The sequence below is a fragment of the Suncus etruscus genome, chromosome 5, assembly GCF_024139225.1.
Source record: "Suncus etruscus isolate mSunEtr1 chromosome 5, mSunEtr1.pri.cur, whole genome shotgun sequence".
Taxonomy (NCBI): Eukaryota; Metazoa; Chordata; class Mammalia; order Eulipotyphla; family Soricidae; genus Suncus; species Suncus etruscus.
This window is the reverse complement of record NC_064852.1, coordinates 77,145,248-77,169,648: the sequence shown is the minus strand read 5'-3', so window position 1 is coordinate 77,169,648 and position 24,401 is coordinate 77,145,248. Positions and strand designations below refer to the sequence as shown.

Below are 24,401 nucleotides of genomic sequence, written 5' to 3'. Positions count from 1 at the left end.
TATATATAAAAACAGCCAAATTCAGAATGTTACTTTGTTTTGTTTTAGGGATTCTCATGTCATCAAATTATTTTTTAAAACTTTGTTAATAGGGAGAAATTATCCTGAGTTTCCATATGTGTTTCATCCTGTATTCATTGAACTACAAAAGTAACTTCTTATATTAAGTTTTTTGGGAAGTTCTGATTTGTTAGGGTAAATATTAAAATAGTTGCAGATATAATTTTCTGATATTTAGTTTTTTAAAAAATATCTCAGAAAAATTAAGATAAGTATATGTGCATACGTATGCATATGTATGTGTATATAAGAGTCAGAAAATGAGATTTAATAGAGAGAATAGGGGCTGGAGAGATAGTAGGGCATTTGCCTTGCATGCAGACGATTCAGGAGGGATGGTGATTTGAATCCTGGCATCCCATATGGTCTCCCGAGCCTGCCAGGTGTGTCCCAAAAACAACAACAACAAAAATATATAAATGAGAGAAAAAATTAAAGCTGTGTGCCAGAAACTTAGAAAGTTGTATTCTATTTTTTCTACTCTTCTACTTTTTGGATAATGATTATGATTAAAATTAAAAACTTATTTGTTGTTGTAGTTTTGGAGAAGGGTTACACCCAGTGACACTCAGGGGTTACTCCTGGCTATGCGCTCAGAAATCGATCCTGGCTGGGGGATCCATATGGGACTCCAGGGGATCGAACTTCGATCCTTTCTAGGTTAGCACGTGCAAGGCAAACACCCTATGGCTTGTGCCACTGCTCCAGCCTGAAAAACTTATTTTGTTTTTAAGCTATTTCAGAATAGGGGGATAGCTCAGTTGTTTAAAATGTCCATATTCCAAGCATTTTAGGTCATAAGGTCAACCTCAGTACTGCCACAAATGCTGAGTGCAACCTGCCAGACTTCTATCTTCTATTTGTGATTCCAGTAGCACAAATTATTTCCAGGGGCACAACAGCTGTGTGAATGTGTGTTGATGCACAACTTCACAGAAATACAACTCTGATTGAGCACCAATAAAATATGTAGAGACAACAGATCCAGGAATTATGGTCCCTAGTCAATTCTTGTGTGAACATTGCAGTGTCTCACCCAGATGAGCACTAGAAGCAGAATATATATGAGAACTGTAAAACAATTAGCTCCTAGAGAGCATGTGTGTAAGCATTACAATGAATCAGTGTATCTTTGATGAGCACTGAAGCTTTATGTGGGAGCCTTGTTGAACCCCACAACTAAATGTATGATCACCACATCCATAGCCATAAAAAAATAATCCATGAAGAAACAGAAAAGGGATATATTTTAGTACGAAGTACAGAAAACATACAAAAGAAGGTTTGAGAGAAAGTTGAAATAGATTTTTATGTACAGGTAACCAAGTATGAAACAATCCTTGCCCTAATAGGTCCTCTCAGACTCTCCATGAACATCTTGCCCTTTTTTCTCCTTGGAGATAATGCATAACCACAATTCAGAATTTTGTGTTATCATCCCAGTATTTTCTGTACATATTTTTGTATGTATAATACAAAAGTATAAATACATACTCATGTATGTTTTAAAAACACTCATGTTTTTTTAAATAATATTTATATAAATAGAATATTTTGGTTTTATATTTGGGGGTCAGTTCTCTGTGTACAGGAACTACTCCTACTGGGGTTTTGGAAGATACCATGGGATGCTAGGGATTGAAACTGGGTTGGCCATGAACAAAACAAGTGCCTTTACCTGCTCCACTACCTTTATAGTTCCCAAATAGATTAACATACTATGCTGACTTGCTTCTTTAATGTGTTTTCAAATTATTTAAAATTATGTTCTTCACTTCAATCATTTTCTCACCTACAAAGTATTTCATTACATATATATGCTACCACCTTTTATTTTTTAAGTTTGGGGGCACACCTGGCTATGTTGGGGCTTATTCCAAGTTCTCTGTTTAGAATACATTCTTGGGGGGCAGAGAACGTTGGGAGGGCATATGAAGAGACAGGAATTGAGCTGGGGTCAGTCACAGCTTTTTACCCCCTTTTTTTACCCCCCCCCTTTTTTTGGCCACACCCAGCAGCTCTCAGGGGTTACTCCTGGCTCTAAGCTCAGAAATCGCTGATGGCAGGCACTGGGGACCATGTGGGATGTCAGGATTCGAACCACCGTCCTTCTACATGCAAGACATATGCCCTATTTCCATGCTATCTCTCCGGCCTCTTTACCCCTTTTTGTACCATCTCTTTGGTCCTATACTACGTCCTACTCTTATTCATTATACAGTAGTGTGTTATGATCATTCCTAATATATAGAGGAATATCTTGGAAGCATATAACTTAAAAGCCTTTCAATTTGTTAGTCTTGGTGAGTATGAAATAGTATCACATTGTTATTTTAAGTTGCATTTTCCTTACTATCACTAAGAAATTGCATCTTTTCATGTTTTAATAAAAATATGTGTTTCCTTCTGGATAAAATGCTCATGATTATTCTTTTTTATTTAATTTTGGGGCCACCCCCTGGTGTATAGCTGCATGCTTGGCAGGTACACCTTGTTCAGTGCTCAGAAGACCATACATAGGTATCAAATGCTGGGTTCTAGAATCAAACTATTCACCTCAATACTTTGAGCAATCTCCCTGACATCTGCTTGCTATTTTTTTTGCTTGTATTCTTACAGGTCTTTAACTTTTTAATTTCAGGTTCTTCTTGTATTCTATACATCTATTTTTTAGGGTGTTACAACATAATCTTTGAGACTGGCCATTTTCACTCTATTCTTTGATAAATCATTATTTAAAATGTTAATATAATTAATCAACTCTTGATCATTTAATTAAGGAAACCCTTTGTTTATCCCCAAGGGTAAACAGATATCTCCCTATATATCTTCAAGTAGCTTGTTGTTTTGGTTTTCTGCCCCCCTCCTTTTTTACAGTTCTATCTTTAATTCACTTGAACTTTTTACTAATGGCTTTGTGAGTCTCTGGCATCCAATTTCATTTTTTCCATATGGATACCCAAATGACCCAGAATCATTTATTGAAAGGCTCATTCTTTTACTGCTGGTCTGTAATACCAACTCTATCATAAATCAAATGTCTACATAATTGTGGGTATGCACTGGGCTTTTAAAATAGGCTGAATTTTCATCACCCAGAAAAGTAGAACAGAGTAAGTTTAGTCATTTCCCTTATCACTTGAACCCTAAACCATCTGAGATCATTTTTTAAATAGTTTTGTTCCTTTTGTCACACCTCCCAACTATTTCTTGTCCTCCTAACTTCTTTTTTTTTTTTTTCTTTTTTTAATGTCCTGGGTCCTCCTAACTTCTTAAAAATATAAAGAGACAACAACAAAACAAGTTAGCTCATGTCAACTGTTTGCAAAAATAGTAGTGTTCCATATTGAAACAATATGGAGAACTATTTCAAACTCCTTTAGCAAAATAGAAATTCTCCACCCCTCTGGCTGACATAACCTTAAAAATGTCCTCAATGGGGCTGAAGCACAGTAAATGTTGGTTTCCTGATAGGATTCCACATAAGTTACATGCATTTTTGTTTGTTTCAGAGAAAATTATTTACCTCTTGGTGTATACAAAAAGTGTGCTCAGGTGAACTGATGTTTTTTTTTTCCAGTCAAAGTATATAATCCATAAATTTATCTAAATCATAAAGAAATTTAGGGAAGTGAGATAGTAAAGCAGGTAAGGTGCTTACCTCCCACACAACCAATCCAGACTGAATTCTTAGCACTATATGTGGATGAACCCAGCGCCCTTCTATGACTGATCCCTGAGCCAGGAATAAGTCCTGAGCACTGCAGCATGAGGGCAAATCAATAATCAAAACAAAACAAAAATACTACAAAGATTTTACTTCTCTACTCCATTGTTTTTAAGGTATATTTGACTTACTTTGACATGTGACCCTTAAAAATAGAGCTGCTTAATAAAAACTTGCATTCCATTTCGGTTTGATTTACTTATGTGCCTTTTCGAAAACATACACCAGAAAACCAAAATGACAAAGTAATCAACATCTAATTAGTAAACAAATTATCGTTCCATTTCATTCTATTAGCTGTGAAAGAACTTCTGTTTGGAGGTGTTTTCTTACTCAATCATCTATCTAAGCATTTTGGTATTATCTCCTTTATTCTGAGCTAGAATATAAACGTCTTCTGCAGGCAGCTTCAGGGACCAATTAACTCCATTAAATTATAACCAGTTATGTAGTGAACTGAGCCACTGCTGTCTGGGGCTGTCTAGAGCAGTGACAATTAGGAGATGGAGGCAGAGAGATTGATTTTTATATGTCACCGAAGCATACTGCAACAATATGCCAGCGTGACTTTCAAAATGGCCTTAAAATATTCCAAACTCAGGGAGTTTCCTTGCTCCTGAGTGGGAGTTGACAGACTGTCTGGCAGCATTAGAAGCAGTCAGAGAGACGCTGATGTCTATATTGTGTCCTCTAATAATAACATTCTGCTTCTTTGCGGCATCTCCCCCTTTATAAGAAAGGACCCTGTGTGTGTGTGTGTGTGTGTGTGTGTGTGTGTGTGTGTGTGTGTGTGTGTGTGTGTAGTGAGTTGGCCTTCCCTTTTGCATAGGGTATGATTTTACCTCACATCTGGGAAAACCAAACCAAAGGACACTAACCCTCCCAAGGTCACCTAAGAAATTAGTATTGGAGCCAGGAGGGTGGAAAGGACAGAAGCCAGGTGTCTGCACACTCTAGCTTTCTATTCGGACACTAAATCATTTTCCTTTTCATACAATGGGGGTGGTGGTGGTGGTGGTTGGGGGGGGGGGGCTGAGTGAGAGATTAATCAAATTCCTTTTACTTGCTTCTTACCTCCCCTTCAGCCCCCCCCCCAACACCTTTCCGGAAAATTAAAAGTCCACCAAGCCAGAGAAGGTGTCACTCTGCAGTTCTGAAACTGGCTCCCCCAGATCCTCCTGCACCCCACCCACCACCTCCAAGTCCAGCTACAAAGCGACCTGGAAGGGGGTGGGGGGCTAGCGGGGGGACTCCCGCCCGTCCAAATCGCAAGCCTGGGAGGGAGGGAGGGAGGGAGGTGACACCGGAGTGGTTAAAAAAACTCAGCCCTCACCTCCAGCCGGTCCCGGGCTCCGCGGCGGCGCCCAAGCTCCGCCCCGCGCGCCCTTCCCCCAGCCTCGGCACGCAGCAGCTTCTCGACTCCCCTCTTCCACCACCACCCCCCCACATCGGGCGCACCCCACCCCAGATGCCTCCTGGCACGGAGCGCAGCCGCCGCCGCAGCAGCAGCACTTTGCATTGGTCTTGATCACCTTCCCGGGCTCCGTCCGCTCTGCCAGCCTTGCTCGAGCGTGCAAGCGAGCGAGCGAGCTAGCGAGCGAGCGCCAGCCGGAGGAGGAGTGAGTGTGCCAGCCAGCCTTTTCGCTGGGCAGCTCCGGGGAGCACTCGGGCTCCGGGAGGTAACTCCTAGACTCTAGGAGGGAGCGCCCTAGCCCTAGGAGGTCCGGGGGAGGGTCGCCCTCTGCGCTTCTGCGGTGTGCTTTCTCTGCCGAAGCGGAGAAGGAAGGTGAAGGAGAAAGAGAAGGAGGAGAAGGAGAAGGAGCAAGAGAAGAAGGAGAAGGAGGACGTCTGGTCCGGGGTGGGGAGGTGATCCGAGCAGCGGCTGCCCTAGAAGCCGCCGCCGCCACCACCACCACCACCGCCTCCGGAAAGGGAGAGGCAGGAGGGAGAGAGAGAGAGAGAGAGAGAGAAAGCGAGAGAGAGAGAAAGCGAGAGAGAGAGAGAGAGAGAAAGCTCGAGACTTGGAAAAGCCCAAAGTGCCCACGACCCTGCGCGGCGGGCGGGCAGCCAGCCTTCCAGCTTCATGGGCAAAGTGTGGAAACAGCAGATGTACCCTCAGTACGCCACCTACTACTACCCCCAGTATCTCCAAGCTAAGGTAAAAAAGAAAACAAAAACCAGGGGGGCACGCGGGGGCTTTGGGGGTGGGAGCCCCCGGGGCGAGTTGATGGAGGGGTTGCTAACTATAGAGCTGGCCTGGCAGCGCGGGGCGGCGGCTGCCCGGGGAAAAAGCGGAGTTGCGGGGATCGGGTTACAGAAAGCCTACGGGGCGCGGGGGAGGGGGCTGAGCGACTAGACAGGAAAGAGCCGCCAGCCCCTTCCTGGCCCCTGGGGGTGCGGGGAGGGTCGCGGGGCTAAAGAGGGGTTCAGAGCGTTCGCGGTTCGGTTCCCCTGCAGACGCCCGCCCGGGGCCCGCAGTTGCACCCGCCGGTGGCACAGCGCGGCGCGGCGCGGCTCTTCCACTCCTTCTCCTGGGCCTCGCCCTTCGTGCCGTAACTCTTGGCTGCCCGCGCGGAGTGGCGCGGAGCCCTCCCAGTCCGGGTCCCCCCAACTGGGCTAGGGCCTGGGCTTTGCGGGGAAGGAAGGGGTCGGGCCCGTGGACGGGACGTTTGTCCTTCTCCTCTCCTCTCCTCTCCTCTCCTCTCTTCTCCGCCCTCCGGCCCCGCGCGCCCGCCCCTCGCCTTGATCTTTGTGCGGTCTGGCACTTCACCTGGTTACTGATTTCTACTTTTTACGCTGCTGTTTTGGGTTTCAAAAAAAAATAAAAAGTGGCCAAAGTTCACCCAGCGTTCATTGATGTCCCTTTTCATCTCTCCCCTCGAGCGTTTGCAGAGGAAGGACAATGGGGCCAGCTTTCAGGGTTAGCGAAGGAATTCGCTTGGTGTTTCGTTCAAAGAAAGAAATAAATAAATAAAGCACTACCACTTTATAGGTTGACCCGCAGATCGATTTCCAATGGGGCTTTCTCAAAAAGTGGCCTTGTCACACTCTTTCTTAGGTAACCGATGCTATAGGAGTCACACAAAATGCCGTTGACTTTCTAGGGACCCCGAGGACTTTGTGAGTGGGCCTGTATTATTTTGGCAGTAAGAATTTGAGGCTTCCTGAACTCGTTGACAAACGGACGTATGCGAACCACGGAAAGAGAGGGTTTTCGGCTTTGGAAGCTGCATCACCAGTTTGGGAGAGCTGGAGTTGGCTGCACCAGCCTCCATCAGCAATCCGCATCTTCTACCAATGTTCCAGGTGCCCTGACAGATCACAAAAGAATCCAGTACAGATGTGTGTCTGAACTTTCTCAGGGAGGTTGTAACCATGCCCTGCTTGCTGGCAGCCCTGCATTTCTGGCACAGTGCAAAGATTCTTCAGTGCAACCTTGATAAGCATTTCTTTTTTACAGTGTGTGTGGTCCATGGACACATACAAAGGACATTTTTCAGACCAGACGCCAAAAATTCTCCCTAGCACTACAAGGGCCTCATTTCACTACTTCTAATTCTCATTTTATTTGGGGGGTAAAACAGAAAGATAGGTTAATATTTAGGATACTCCATTATTTATTGTTCTGTGATTCTCACTTAAGAGTTCTGAGGGGCCTGAAGGAGGTACTTGTTTGTTTGTTCGCACTACATTGTAAATATAAGTTGAAAGAAATCTGGATGTGAAATCATGGCACTACCTTTTAGAGATTATATGCACTTAGTGTACTTGTTTAAATTATGCAGTTTGGGTTGCCTATCCAACACTTCACTGTATGAATAATATATGCATATGCTCAGGTGAAGAAGACAAAGATAATGTTTCTAGAGTCACATTCACCTTCGTAATTTTTATATACCATTAGTAAGTTAGAAACAAGTAGAGAGCGCTTAATAAAGCTAATGCAATGCCATTTGGCCTTTTTTTCCCCCATAAATAATTGAAGAGAGAGACAAACAGCAAGAGCCTGCTTGAGCAATTAGGGTCAGAGCCCAGAAAGCTTTAGGCCCATTTTCTGAGAGTGAGCTTCCTGCATAAAGCATTTAATATTGATTTGTGTTACGGTAAATGACATTCTCAAAACATGGGGCCTGAGTGTCATTACAGTGGGTTAGGGCAATTGCCTTGCATGTGTCCAACCCACGTCAGATCCCTGGCATCCTATATTGTTTCCTGTGCACCTCTAGGAGTAATTTCTGAGTGCAGATCCAGGAGTAATCCCTGAGCATCACTGGGTGAGCCCCCCTTCTAACCCCTCAAAAAAACAAAAATAATTTTACTGTCTACTAGAGTTGCTGAATCTCTTTGTTTCTAGACAAAGACACACATACTCACTTGACCTATATAACATGGTATGAAACTTTGGTAATTAACTCCAAATTCCCTCTTGTATGGTATCTTGATTATCTTAGGGGCATCTCATTGAATGTAAAGTAACAAGATGAAGATTTTAGATGAGCTCACTTTGGAGTGATTAGCCCTTTTGCTCCCTTAAGTATCTCTCAGTACCCCGGAGTGTGAGTCAGTAAAAAAAAATTTTATTTGTGGTTAGTTGATAAACAACAGTTGCCTAATATACCTAAAAAGTTAATAAACTCACTAAGACTATTTTGTCTAGAGTGATGATCCTCGCCTGTGTGCTTTTAATCTTTCAGAAATATGGGATTGAAAACATTCCTCTGTTTAAAGTACAGTGATGTGTTTGCTGGTCCGCGTTGTTTTGAAACTTCTGTTTGGAAGCTATGTTAAAAATTGAGGAAGAGCACAATGATTTGCAACTGGATATTTGACTCAAACTTGTGATCAAGGGATGGAGGGAGTCGTCTTGCATTGAGAAAGAATAAATAGATGGGATTTTTTTTCTCTGAAGGAATAGATACTACTTAAATTGACATTTGAAAATGACTTGTTACTTTAAAAAGGTAACTTGTGTCAGATCAGTCTTCTTGTGTTAATTATTTAGAGTCAATTTGGCCAATTTTGTAATTTCCCTCCATAAAATGTATGACTTACTTCTGGGGCCTGGAAAATAACTACCTCTGATAAGGGTCTGTGCCTTGCACATCTCTGTTTCCATACATTCCACTAAGCACTGCCAGGAGTAGCTAGTGATAGTTATTTTTATATTTTATTAACAAAGGTAATATTTAAGTGTTAGTGCTTGTGTCTGAATTCATATGTTTTGTGCTTTGAATAAAGAGACTAAAGACAAGATCATTAAGGAAAAAAATGTATCTAAATTAACCAGTAAGTAAATTGAGGGTCTTTTGGAAGGACAGGATACGGATAGACTTGAAGAAGATTGTGATAATTTCTTGATGATTTACATAGTGCAGAATTACATAGATTTCAAGTAACCTGAAATTTTCCCCTACTGTGGTATTTTCAATTTGTGTGTGTGTGTGTGTGTGTGTGTGTGTGTGTGTGTGTGTGTGTGTGTGTGTGTGTGGTGTGTTTTTCTAGGGATTGGATTCAGATTATCACTCTACAAGGTGTGGCTTGTAGCACTGAACTACCTCTAATTCTCATGCATTGTTTTGTACTTTTCCAGTGGAATAGTCTTATTACTGAGGTGTATCACCTGACACATTTAGAGATGGAGTTTGATGTAATTTTATAACTATAGCCACATAAATGTAAAGGATTTTCTGAATTATAAGAAAACTTAGGTGATATCATGAAAAAATAGATTTGATATTCCCTCTTATAAACTGAAAAATTCTGTTGATTTGACATAATTCATCCTAAAGATTTACATGTTTGCATTTATACATTTTCCAACAATGGCTGCATTAATTTTACTATTACAATAGAAACCTTTTTGCCATGTTTATTTTTTTTACAAGAGACTATAAAGTGTATATAATTGCTTTAGCATTTATACAAATATTTATGGGAATTGAAATATTGTTTCTTTTTAAGAAAGAAGTGTAAATGTTCTTACATAATTATTTTAAGTAAATATATTGTACCTGTTAGCAATAACAAATTTGAGCTCTTTATAATTAGATAACAATATAATATATTTATATATAAACTGACATTATGTATTTGAAGACTGAAAAGATAGTATAGAGGATTAAAGCATGTGCCTGAATGTGACCAATCCAGTTTGATTCTTGGTACCACATGTGTCCCTGAATATCATAGTGTGTTACCCTTGAAAACCCCCCAGGACTTCCAGGTACAGTCCTAGAGACCCCTAAATATTACTGGGATGTCCTGGCCAATTTTCTGCACAGAGTTCTAATCAGTACCTATCCTTAGGCCCTAAAATTGAACCTCTAAACTTTTTAGTGGAGAATTGCTAGGAATGATCTCTCGGGCCCATGAGGACCACTTTGGATTCCTTCCCCAAAGAAATATTATGTGGGAAGCTTTGGCTTTTAAGCTATGTTTATAGAGTTCTTTTCTGTATTTAATGAGTATCTGTATTAAGGAAATTTTAGTTTCTAAAGCAAGTTTGTTTTAAAATTTTTATATAGGTGTACTCCAAAACTATAACTGGACCTAGCTTCAAAATATAATTACCCTTCAAGATATAATAATCCTGAAATATAATTAATGGTTAATAAATTTTGGATTCAAATAATAAGAGCTACAAGGAAATAATTTTTATTAAATAAATGTATACATGAACATTTTGTTAAGGAATTAGGGATTATGATTTAAACATAAAGCTACTAGTAATTTAAGTGAATTGATGGTACAGAGTCATGATATTAAGAAAAGGTGGCTTGCATCCTAAAAGGTTACCACATTTATGAGGTGAATAAAATTTTTTTAAATGTATCAATACATTAAATATTTCTTACATTACACTGATGAACAAGCTTTAGGTGAGTGGGATACTGTGGCTGTTGGAAGACTGCAGGCTATAAAAATCTAAAATGTAATAACGATGCACATTTCTCTTGCTTTCTTTTGATTTTCCTATTGTTGATTTTTTTTTTTTTATATGCTGGGCTTCAGATCATATGTTTCTAGATGGGAACAATTGAAAAGATAAAAGGAGCAATAAAGTATTAACTTATTTTGTGTGTGTGACTAGATATACCTTATGCATTTGATAACCTTAGGCTTGAACTTAAATTCAAAATATTGGCAATTTTCATGTAATATGCTTGTATGAATTTTATTTTTACCTTATTGCTCAGATTTTAAATTTTGCTTTAAGGGTTTATTGAAACACCCAAACCCTTAACAAGTACTGAATGATTATTTAAATTTAAAATAAGGATCTTTATTTAAAGACAAAAAAATTCTATAGATACATACATATATCATATAACACATAATATATATATTATATAAGTACATATTACATATATCTGATATTTTCTGAAAAGAGAGTTGTCAGGAACATATTTTACCCCTGTATCTATCTAATGAGTAAAAATCATGGAAGAAAGATCTCAAATGGAAGGATAAGTCCTTAATTGAAAATAAAAATGACAGGACTGAGCATGTGTCAGTGCCAGAGCTGCATAACTTGTATGTGTGAGATCCTGAATTCTATTACTGGCACTACATAAAGAAAGGAAAGAGAGAGATGAGGATAGAAGAAGGAAGAGAAAAGGAAAAAGAAGAAAGATAAGATCTGGAAAAATATGGACATTTAAAGACCAGTCTTTTCTTTTCTTTCTTTTCTTTTTTTGAGTTGTTGTTGGTGAAACCCATGCCTGGCCATGTTCTAGGCTTCCTCCTGGCTCTGCATTCAGGAATCACTCCTGTCTGGCTCAGGGGACTATATAGAGTACCAGAGATTAAACTGGGTGTTAGATAAGTCCCTATTGTACTGTTACTCTGGCCCCATCAGTCATTCTAAATTAAAGGTGAGAAATTGCTTGTCTAATTTTTTTCCCTCATTGGACTCTCAGTTAACTAGTTTATCTTCTACCAGCAGGGTTTCACTATCCCACTGTAAATCTTGCTTCAAAGTATATAAACACCTTCTTAATTCCTTGCTTGATTTGCAAAACAGTATGTGCTAAATAAATCCCTCTTAGTAGCTATTATTATCCAAAATAATTATACGCAAAATGTTCAGAAAAGAAAATTGTAACTAAAAACTATGAATGATAGGAATTCAACCTACATTTCTAATGAAATATAATTCAAATAGTTTTGATATATTTTCTTCCTATGGTGGGAAATTTTCATGTGCTTTATGACTTAAGGTCCTTAAATGAGAATAGAGAGATAGTACAAGAATTAAGGCCTTGCATGCAGCCAAATAATGACTTGATCCTTGGCAACACATATCCCCTGAGCACTGCCAAGAATGATACCTGAGCACCACTGAGTTTGGATCTGCAACTAAACATAACAAAACAAAAATCTGTAAGATAAATCACATGTCAGTTGGCCAGTGCTTAATTGATTCAAAGTTCCTTTTCATACAACTTTATTAAAAACAAAACATGGTGTGAGAAAGAAAATTTTATAGGTTTAATGGAGGGGACTTTCACATGTAATGAATTGTTAACTTTTCTTTGCCTCCTGTAGCTGGTCACAAAGAACATGAACTTTTATCCAGCTTAATTTTCAATAAATTCCCTTTTTATCAGTGTATTTGATTTGGTAAGAACATTTATTTACTTAATGGATAACAACTAAAATATTGCCTAGTGTCAAGGTATATACAATTATAGATCTTTCTCAGATAATCTTGCCTAATCCTACACAAGACATGGATACATCTATCTATATCCCACTTCATTGGTATATTATAGCAATAAATTGGAATATGTCACAGTAAGTGGAAGTATTTGATTCAATGTAAAATAGTTTAAAAACATAGTATTGATATTTTTGTGATTTTATATAAATTGCCAGGCTATTGGTATAAAATTAAGCCACATATTCAAAAATTGAATCTTGGCTTAAGAATTTGATGTGGGAATGAATGCTTTCTCTGCTGTTTTGTTTTAATGAGTAAATAGTAAAGCCTACTGGAATTCTACTGAGCCTCATGAGACGCAGGGCTTTGGATGTTACATTTATCACTGGGAGTTTGGTTAGATAATACATAGCCAACATTTTCTTAGAATATGTGTGTTGAACACATATAAATAACAGCACAAACATAGATTTCACATTAGAAACTGCATATTTTTGAATCAGGTGCAGAATTGGGAGCAGGGTGTCAAGTGGGTTGATAACAGCTAAGCCAACAACAAACTGAATGTGTCTTTATTGGAATCTAATTTTTGTTTTCTTTTCATATATCCAGTGTCTTTAACATCATGATATGTATATCTAATTTTTTCAAGCAAGAACAAGAAAAAGATAAGAAGAAGAAAGAAAGAGATAGAGAAGAAATAAAGTAGACAAAATTTAAAGAACATTTCTCCTAGAGGATAAAATTATTAGAACTTGGGCATTGTCCTTTTTTATACACTATCTTTAGCTTATTATTCTTTGTAAAATTTTTGGACCACATTCAGGAGTGCTAAGGATTTACTCAGGATTTACCTGTTATACTATCTTCCAGCCCCATTTAACTAATTCTTAAATGGATTAATGTATCCATTTTCTGGATAATTATATAAAAATTTATATACCAGCAAAGGGATTAAATTCCAATATTCTAGTACAATCAAGACAAAGCCAACACCTGGTGGATGTTTTCAACATTGGCTATAACATTTGATTTTTGAAATTAGGAATTAGGGTAAATTTTTATAATTTTTGGACCACACCGAGAGGAGCTCAAGGGTTACTCCTGGCTCTACACTCAGAAATTACCCTTAGCAGGCTCAGGGATCATATAGATGCCAGGGACTGAACATGGTTGGCTTCGTGCAAGGCAAATGCCCTATCTGCTGTGCCCTTGCTCTGGCCCCAGAATTAGGGTAAGTTTTGAGCTGGTAGCTTATAGAAAAACTTCTGAGGATCATGAAGGGCTAAAATACTTTTACTATTTTTTAAGTGAACCCAGTGCATAATTTTTTATATTTGACATTGGAAATGATTAAGGAGTGTAATAATCTGGTTTCTGCTCTCAGCCATCTCACCAGCTTCAGGGAAGACAGCAAAGAAACTTTACAAGGTAGCATTTCAGAGACATCATGTCAATCAAGATATGAGTGACATTAAGGCATTAAAAATACATGCAGGATTAAAGTAAAAGTAAAGTGCTAAGAATAAATGTGACAAAATTGGTAATTTTATAAATTGGGCCTTCAATTAATGAATACAAACTTTTTGAATTGATAACCAACATTTTGTGTGCATGTGTTTTGCTTTATTATTCTTTGTGAGGCCTTAGAATTTAAAATAATTTTTGATATTATATGTTAACTCCTTTCCTTCAAGGTCTCATATTTAATTGCTTTATTTCATATGATTTTTCTAGATTTATGCATATAAGTGTACTAGTAAACCAACAGATGAAGGTTGTGACAACTGACAATATAATCTTTACAAGAAAATATAATGGTTATACAGAAATGTTACTTTTACTATTTACAACATTTGAGGTATTGCTTACTTCTTCTAATCTGTTACCTTAACTGTTACCTTACCTTATTAACTTCGAAGAATAGATTTGTAGTTTTATCATGCTGTTAATTAGATCCTGTGTCTGTAGTCGACACATAGACAATGTGTCTAATGTGAACTGGCATTTCTTTAGGAAACAGCAGATTTGGGGAAGCAGGGATGGACCACACCCAGTTAGTCCTCATTGGGCTTCTCCCAGTGACTTGGCTGGGCTGGTTATCCCAACAGAAACCATGTGGTGATCCTTACACTTTCTTGTCTCTTGAATAATAAAATGTTTTTACAATTTATATGAGTATCAAGATATATAAGAGGTTATAAGGAAAATAAATTATATCAGAACATTTTTTGTTTCGTTTTTGGGTCACACCCGGCAGCACTCAGAGGTTACTCCTAGCTCTATGCTCAGAAATCGCTCCTGGCAGGCTCAGGGGACCATATGGGATGCTGGGATTTGAATCACCAACCTTCTGCCAGCAAGGCAAACGCCCTACCTCCAGGCTATCTCTCCAGTTCCATGTAATGACTTTAACATTATCTTTGTTTTCTCAAAAGTTAATTTTAGTTTCATCATCAAACAGTCTTGACAAATACAAACATTTGTGGAAAAAAATAGCCAATTTAAAATGTTTCAGGACATTTATTTCCTCCAGATTTTTGTTGGTTGGTTGGTTGGTTAGTTTTTGGGCCATATCCGGTGTTGCTCAGGATTACTACTCCTAGCCCTGCTTTCAAGAATTAGTACTGCTGAGCTCTGGGGACCATATGGGATGCCAGGGATCAAACCTGTTTTGGCCTTGTGCAAGGCAAAACACCCTACCCGCTCTACTATCACTCCAGCTTCTCCTCTAAAGTTTTAATTTGTTTTGTTGGTTCTACAAACAAAAGCCATTACAAGTTTTCTAACCTCAGTCCTACTACCACTAAAGGTTTTATGCTGCATGATCAATTACATCTGTTAAATAAATAATATATTAAGGAAATAATAGAAATAACAGGAATAATTAGGTGTCAGAGAAACTTAAGCATGAAACACTGGTCTTTTACTAGGACTCTGATTTTTTCATTGTGTTGATTGAGAACGTGAAGTCCAGTGGAGATACAACAATGGTTTTGCAGCTCATTTTATAGCTGACTTGTTTTTATAGCTGTATGTGTGTTTGGGGCTTCCAGAACTGTAATCTGGGGAACACAGACCCAAGAAACACTCAGGCTGTGTGCCTGTAATTAACCCAAGTGGAACACTGGAGCTGCTTCCACAGTCAGAAGGCAGGAGAAGGTAGTCCCAAATCAGGTCCATTTTATGCAAATGAGGCTTTTATTTTTCCAGCTGTGCAGGTCTAATTGGTGAACAGTTTCAACAAGTAGTGATTGGCCTATTTCAATTTTCTGTGGTTTTTGACTTGTTGATATGATTTAATTTGTGTATGATCAGCAGGACATAATGCATGTATGACTGGTATGCTTTAATTTGATAGAGTGCCTGAACTCTTGCATGAGACCTTACCCTAATAGTCAACTGCTTTTTTTGTTTTTATGAAAACTTGGATGGGTCACATGTTTATTTTTTAATGTAGATTTATGTAATTAACTACCTTCACTTGTAACAAGTTTTTTTTCATTTACCAAATCAAGTTTGCTCTCTTTTTTATTTTATTTTATTTTATTTTATTTTATTTTATTTTATTTTATTGTTTTTGGGCCAAACCCGGCAGCGCTCAGGGTTACTCCTGGCTCTGCACTTAGAAATAGCTCCTGGTAGGCTCAGGGCTGGGATGCCGGAAATCGAATCCAGGTCCGTCTGGGTTGGCAGAATGCAAGGCAACAGCCCTGCCACTATGCTATCTCCGGCCCCACTTATCAAATTCTCTAAAATAAAAGTTGTTATCCTCAATGTTAAGGTCTCCATCTAACATTAAGAGCCTATAAAAATATACTTTATGGGGGCTAGAGAGATAGCACAGCTGTCCATATAGTCCTCTCAGCCTGCCAGGAGCATTTTCTTAGTGCAGAACCCCTGAGCGCAGAACTGCTGAGCGCTGCCGAGTATGGTCCAAAAGCAAACATAAAAACACCCCCGAAAACTTTATGGTCCTCATACACATGTAGTTCTTCCATAATAGGCCTAACATTTTGGACAAGGGGGTGAGTATTAGGGGCATTAGGAAGAAGAGAATGTGTGTGGGGGGGGGCGGGGGTTGGTTGGTTGTTGTTTTTCATACCTCCTCATATTCATGTGTTATTCCTGTTGATGCTCAGAGGAACAGTTATATCTAATAGCCCAAATTGAGCATGGATAAGTTATATACTATGCAAGTGACTTAATAATTCTCTCTAGTAGGAAAAGTTTTGCTGTAGCCCTCCAGCAGGATTTGAGTACCTGGCACAGGGGATTTGGATTCAATTGGAGATAGGAGGATGATTTTTAAATCAGGTGGACTTTGAGATTTGCAGTTATCTGAAGGCCCAGGAAAACCTTTTCATTCATAATTGACCTAGCCTTTCTCTTGTGCTGGCCTTAGAAAATGCCCTGACCCCATTTCCTTCCTGTCAAATTTTTTTGCTTTGTTTTCCTTTCGAGTAGTGCTTTCCATACAAGTTTATCACTGATTATATTGTTATATAGCTTCAGCACTTTCCTTCATTTTCTCTGACCTGGATTCAGCAAACGACTCTTGAACTTGGTAACAAGAAAACAAAAGTACAGTAAAAACAAAAATCAGTTCTATTACTTCTCTTATTTTCTACTAGCCCTGATACAGAACTCTCAGGGGAATCCCAGACCTTGAGAACCTGATTCCACATTTCTATTAATCTCAATTGTTTATGGATACTCAGGCTGGAGTACAGGTTAAAAACACTATCCTGAAAGGAGGTCTTGCTTAAAAGACTTAGACCCAGATTCCTTGTTATTTTATTTCTGGATAGTGACTAAAATAAGGCGAAGAACTAGAAGTCAGAGATCTTCAGAATGGAATGAAAAGGGGGTAAAATCCATGGATTTGGGACACCTCAGAAGTATTTCCTCATTCCCTTCTCCTTTTCTTTTTTTTTTTTTTGGTTTTTGGGCCACTCCCGGCGGTGCTCAGGGGTTACTCCTGGCTGTCTGCTCAGAAATAGCTCCTGGCAGGCACTGGGGACCACATGGGACACCGGGATTCGAACCAACCACCTTTGGTCCTGGATCGGCTGCTTGCAAGGCAAACGCCGCTGTGCTATCTCTCCGGGCCCCCCCTTCTCCTTTTCTATTTCTTCTTCCCCATTCACTCTCTCCTCTTCACATTCCAATGAATAAGATCTTCCTACTAATTTTATGAATCAAGGACCAAGTTGCTTACTTATTTGGTCTAGAAAAGGAGAGGAAGAAGGAAGTTAAAAGAGGGAGGGAAGGAGGGACGATGACTAGTTTTCTTTTAATGCTAGCTTAGGAAGAAGAAGTTGCTAACTACAGTTACTTCTTTGAATCAGATTTTCTTTTGGATTCCACATTCAGTTCTACGTAAATAAAATTGTTTTTAATAATGTGTGTTATAAAGGTACAGACACAATATAATCCTTTGAACAAAAGAACATAATTAATGTCAAAATGTTTTGATGGCAAATATATACTCTTATTTTTAATAGATTAGATTTTAAAATAACATGATAAAATGGCAGACAGGCTATATGTTTCTTCCACCATTATGAAATTTAAAATTAAGTTTATTCTACTGTTGAATATTTTACAAAGCTACCCTATATCTAAAAATAAGCACAGATGTGTTTTTTTTTTTTAATTTGCAAAAGACTTAAAAAAGGTATTTTCCTTGATAATAGTTCCTCAAATTTTAATTTTCCTAGCAGGAAATTTAAATGGTCATCACATTAAAAAATACATTATATCAAATATAAATACAAGTTAAAATCACAGTGAGTGATAGCTGGTGTTCTGTGAAGCCCCTCTCTTTGTCACAAAATTTATATTCATGTTTCAGCAATACATAATGTTCTTCAGTGCATATCCTTTGAGGCTTCAGAATTTGATTTGACTATGTGGTCTGATGATAGCATGTTCAGATAAGTATGTCGTGATAGCAATCTGTGTGTCTGGGCCCTAATGAACATCTGCTTTTTAGGGCGCCCACAGCAGCACCTTTCTTTGTTTCTTTTTCCTTTGCCTCTTTGATTTCAATCTTGTTAAATCCTGCAAATGGGGTTGTTTTCAATATGCAAATGTTCCCATCTCTCTTTTAGGAAGGAAAAAAAAAGCCAGATATTTTAAATATGAATGCTTTGGGAATTTAAAAGGCATCTGCTGGAAGCTCACTGCTATAGTTCTATTGACAGCTTAGACAAAGTATACTAAATTATCTGGGTAAATTCATATATTTGGAACTACCTACATTCAATAAATACTGATCTGTTACTATTTTAGGCCAGGCCTAGTGCTACTATATTATTAAGACAGGATTTGTATCATTATGGAGAGCAATGGGATGATTTTATTTATCTATTATATAGAAAACTTTATTTAGGTAGAACATACATATAATATATACAAGTTGTATGTATTGCAAATATTCATGTTTTGACTCCTCTAGTTCATTATCTAACATTTTCAACACCCAGAAAGCACACCTTCAATGTTCGCTACTCCAAAGGAAACTTATTTGTCTGAATTCAGTCTTTGTAAATTGATTTTGCTTATTCCTGTGCTTGAAGAAAAATGTCTTTGGTTGGGCCTTCTTTTTTCTTTTTTCTAATCATTATTCTTGTTTGCTTCCAGATAGTTATATGTGACTGTTGGTTCTTTTTTAGTGTCATGTAGTAAACCATCACAGAATAAAGCATGATTTATTTATGTTCTACTATTAATGAACATTTGTATTATTTTATTTTGGAGCTCTTCTGTATAAATTCCTACAATTATTTTTTTTGTATCATTTGATCAACTTATGCATAACTCATAAAGGAGAAGTTAATAGTAAGTTACTTCTTTAGCATGAGGGATCTGATTGCTCTACATGTCACTGGTATTTTCGACATTGTTGCTATTTTATCATTTAGCTTTTCTGCCAGGTATTATCTCATTATGGTTTTAATTTGTATTTCCCAAAGATTGGTGGTTGGACACTTTGCCATCTTTGCTTAGCCTTTTTTAAATAAAACATTTTATTGGACAGTAGAAATAGTTTTGAGTTAAAGGGCTTGTCTTGCACTCCACCAACCCTGATTTGAATCCTCAGTACCTCATATGGGCTTTTGAATACATCTAAGAGTCACTCCTGTGTACAGAACCAGGAATGGCCCCTTGGTGTAGTTTCCTAAAATAAAGAGAGAAAAAAATTAATGTTATTGAGGTCACATGCCAGTGTATGGGGATCACTCATTATGTGGGTATGTTTGGTCCAGTGTTTGGACTTAGAACTCAGCGGTGAGATCGAACAGGTCAAGAATCTGTGGTGCTCAGGGCCCACCAGTAGTATTAAATTCAGTGCCTTGAACAGAGAGTTAAATGTGTACTATACCACTATAGCTATCTCCTGGTGCTAAATTTCTTATTTGTGAAATGTCATTCAAATTTTTCTTACTTCTTAAAAATGTATCTTTAATGGATATTATTCATATAAAAGAAATAATATTTTGCTTCCTTTTAAGATTGGTTTTTGTCTTTTATAACTTTGTTGGTATTGTTTTGGGGGGCCACACCCTGTGATGCTCAGGAATTACTCCTGGCTATGAACTCAGAAATCGCTCCTGGCTTGGGGGACCATATGAGATGCCAGGGATCGAACCCAGGTCTGTGCTGGGTCAGCCAGGTGCAAGGCAAACAGCCTACCACTGTGCTATCATTCTGGCCCTAACTTTATTGGTTTTTAAATTTGGATTCATTAGACAAAATTTAGGATATTTTCCCTGAATTTTTAGATTTCTCTATACCTCTGATTAACATCCTTAATAAACAAACTAAACATTGTAAGGAAGTCCAATTTTCCTATTTGTTTTGATGACCAGTTTTTGTGGCTATTTAAAAAAAAAATCTTTGCATGACTTTGGTCATAAAGGTGTATTTTCTTCTAAAAGCTGTTCTATTCCTTTCATATTTAAGCTTTTAGCTTAACAATTTATTTCTCATTAATGTTTATGTTTAGTGTGGGTAGGGTCAGGATTTTTTTTCTCCTCCATGTCGATATCTAATTGACTCAGCAGGGTTAGTTGAAAAAAAATTTTTTTTTGAATTTTAGTTTTGTCTTTGTTGCCAACTAGTTGGCTGCTTTTATGTGGTTCTTTTTCTAGCTTTCTCTGTTCTCTTGTGGCTGTAGTAATTAATTATTGTAGCAATATAATCTTCACATGGTTCTATGTTTTTGCTTTGTTTTGGGATCACTCATTTCAGTGCTGTAGGGCTAATCCCAGTTTAGTGATTGGGACCTACCTCTGACTCAGTGCTAAGGCGCTTCTCTTAGGGATACCTGGAGACAGATCATGCTGTGCTGGGGATTAAACCAGGCCTCTTGATGAAAAGCTTGTGCTCTAGCTCTGCAAGTGGTCTCCTTTCCCCAAATTGTTCATTAAATTTTAGACCTTTGCAGTTTTCTTTATTAGTTGTAGAATTAGAATCAGCTTTTTAATTTCCACAGAAAATAAATCTGATAGTATTTTATATTTTAGTGGCATTAAACCTAAAATCAATTTTGGGGAGCATGGGTATTGTAGCTCAAATGAGTTTTCTTAAGCTTTAAGTATGCCTCTTATTCATTTTGAACTTACCTTTTAAAGTAGTCAATAACATGGACCGGAGCGATAGCACAGTGGGTAGGGCATTTGCCTTGAACGTTGTCGCTGACTCGGGTTCAATCTCCGGTATCCCATATGGTTCCCTGAGCTGCCAGGAGCGATTTCTGAGCGCAGAACCAGAGTAACTCCTGAGTGCTGCTGGTTGTGGCCCCAAAACCAAAATAAAATAAAATAAAGTAATCAATAATAAACATCATGGAATGCTACTCTTTTATATATATATATATATCTTTGTTTATATATATATATATCTTTGTTTATATATATATCTTTGTTTTTGGGTTACAGCCATTGGGGCTTAGGACTTATTCCTGGCTTTATATTCAAGGATCACTCATAGCAGTATCTGGAGACTGTATGCTATGCCAGGGATCTAAGGAGATTCAGCCACATGCCAGCAGGAACCTACCCCCTGGGCATTTTCTCCAGCCCCATAAATATTTCTGAAATATGCCCAATGATTTCATTAGTATCTGTAATATAATAGCATAGATTATTAAGAAAATAATTATTCTGAAGAGGGAGAGAAAATATTTATTTTAAGAGATCATAATACATTTTGAAAAGTATGTCACCAACCAAAACTTACCCTTACAGAACAGATCACATTTTTTATTTTATTTTTTAAGGTACCTTAAAATATAACTGCTTCTTCTTTGTACTCTTTATTCTTTTTTTGAGGCCTTTTTTATTTGGTGTTGTAACACCCCATCACTCTGTTCTATCTTATATGCTTGTAAGAATAATAACACAAGTGAAGTTAGGGTTTTTTGGGGAACTTTCTGAACTCCCTTGTGATTTTTCGAATGCCTCTGATATTGTAAAAATAAAGATTGATTAGAATTACATGTTTAAGCAAGAGTCCACACTGCTCTGTGGGCTTCAACTCCTCCAACCTTGTTCTTAGATATTCTAAAATATATGCACATATATTATATTTTACATTTAAAGTTTTAAAACTTTGATTTTTCTGCAATTAGAGAGCTAAAAACACCTACACAGAGTTTTCAACGCTTATTAGTTCTGGCTAGGTTATCCTAATTTGAGTAGGTGGTTGAATAGACAACTTCTGAAATTCCCTCCAACTTTTAAGTTTTTTGATTTTGAGGATGTAAAATGTCCAAGAATCACAGAATATTAAGCTTTGCAGGAACTTGAACCACTCTTTTTTTTTTTTTTTACCCATGAGAAAAATGACTCAAAGTGAACAGACAGAAGTAAAACTCCTGAGAGACAAAAGTAAAAATGTGTCGAAAGAAGGGCCTGAGAGCAGCAGGGTGGAGGCCTGACCTCCTGTGACTGGTCTCTCCTGTGGCTTGAAAAGGACAGAAGAAGATGCCACACACTGAGCTAACAGTCATCTAAGAAAACATGCCAGGGTGGTTCCTGGCGCCAGTGGGGCCCAAGTTGGTGTCAGAGCAGGGTTCTGTGGTGGTTACTCTTCCTCTGCACTCCTTGGAGTCGGTGAGACTTCAAGACCTTTCCACCTCCTTCTGTTCTCAAGGTCACACCTTGTTTGTACAGAAAAACTGCCAGTTGTTTTTCTTTTTTCTGCTATTTCAAACCTACTGTAGATAAGCATAAGGATGGACACTGTCATGGTGTATGGCCTCCTCATTGGGCTTCAGGTTATTCTTTTAAGAACAATCTTAGGGCTCTTTGTTTTGTGGCCCAGGATCTGGAATCAAAACCTTCTCACATTCTAAATATGCCCAGGCAAGAGAGACTCCAGATTATTACTTTATCCTGTTATCACTATCTGCTGTTTGGTCACCACAGACAGAAAAATTAACAAACAAACAAAGAACAAGAAATTAAAGGTTCTGATTTAAGGCCTCCTTTATTTGTTGATGTTGACCTGCTTGCTCATTTCTCTGATGGAAAACACCTTTTTTTGCATAATGCCTAATACTTGACTCTACAGCATCTTTATTCTTTAGCTTTCTTGTTTTTTTCCGAGATACTCTAAAACAGATGGCAGCTTCAGTACTTATGAGATGACCAGAGTTCAAGAGCTCTTTTTTAGTCAGTTGTCTCTAACTCTGGAACAACAATGTGCACAATAGGTAACTCCCTAAGCCCACTGTGCCCACTTGGGCATGACTTTTCCTTGATGCTTGCTGTTTGGATCATATGTACATTGAGTCCATAGCTGAAAATATCCTGCTTTGCCTACAGAACCTGCAATTGAGAAAGAAAATGTAAAAGAAATTGGGATCTATTGTGCAAATAAGAGAGAATGATTCCCCCCCCCACACTTTACGAAAAAATATTCTCCAGTGAAAATGCCTCTATTTATTCTTATATTTTACAGATTATAACAGGTCACCAACTTTTTGACAGTAAGTGTGGTTTTAAATTTAAGCTATCAAGAAATAAGACATTTAATATTAATTAGATACTAAGAAACTTGATTTGGGAAATAATTGTTTAAAAGATGAGTTTATTTTGTTATCTTCTATTTTAGCCAAATGTTTTGTAAATGCATGACTGCTACAATAAGATACAGGCATACAGTCATAGCTTGCTTTGCTTTGTTTTGTTTACCCCACTGGTTCAAGAATCCTCTGTACTGATTGGTTCAAAACTTTGTTGTTTTTATCCTGTAACAGTGTGTACATAACTAGTGAACTCTGGAAGCTAGGGATGCATGGAAAGAAATTGGAATGTAAAATTGTATTTAAAAAAAACCTAGTGTTTATGCATCATTGTTAACTGACAAATGTCAAAGTCAAAGAGATTTCCAATGTGAAGATATGTTTAAAGATTATTGGGAAGAAATATGCTTTATTAGTCTTTTAATATGCCTTTTTTTCTAGAGGAATTAGCAACTTAAGTTAGAAATTTATTTTTCTTTTTTTTTTTTTTAAATATATTTATTTATTCTTTTTTTTTTTTTTTTTTTTTTTTTTTGTTTTTTTGGTCACACCCGGCAGTGCTCAGGGGCCACTCCTGGCTCCATGCTCAGAAATTGCTCCCGGCAGGCACGGGGGACCATATGGGACGCCGGGATTCGAACCAATGACCTTCTGCATGAAAGGCAAACGCCTTATCTCCATGCTATCTCTCCGGCCCCAGAAATTTATTTTTCTAAGGGACCTAGTGAATTAGCCTATACAACAGGTTGATTTCAAACATTTTGCTGCCAGTAAAGTTCATTTCTAATTAAATTTCTCTGAAACAGTCTCTCAAAAAACTGCAGAAGTCTGTGTTTGATTTCCATTATTTATTCAATGGTCAACAACCAAACATGGTATATGGGGCTGGACTGATAATAGAGCAGGTAAGGCCA

The 24,401-nt window shown here is 38.0% G+C and overlaps 1 protein-coding gene across 4 annotated transcripts in view; it reads left to right on the top strand.

Moving 5' to 3' along the window:
• Positions 1-5,646: 5,646 nt before the first annotated feature.
• The window catches only part of RBMS1 (RNA binding motif single stranded interacting protein 1), a 241,279-nt gene continuing 222,524 nt past the window's right edge, over positions 5,647-24,401 (top strand). For all 4 annotated transcript variants that reach the window (XM_049773358.1, XM_049773354.1, XM_049773357.1 and 1 more), the window contains exon 1: positions 5,647-5,945. In XM_049773358.1, coding sequence (XP_049629315.1) covers positions 5,871-5,945 — 75 coding nt within the window. In that variant the 5' untranslated portion in view covers positions 5,647-5,870. The remainder of the gene's footprint in view (positions 5,946-24,401) is intronic.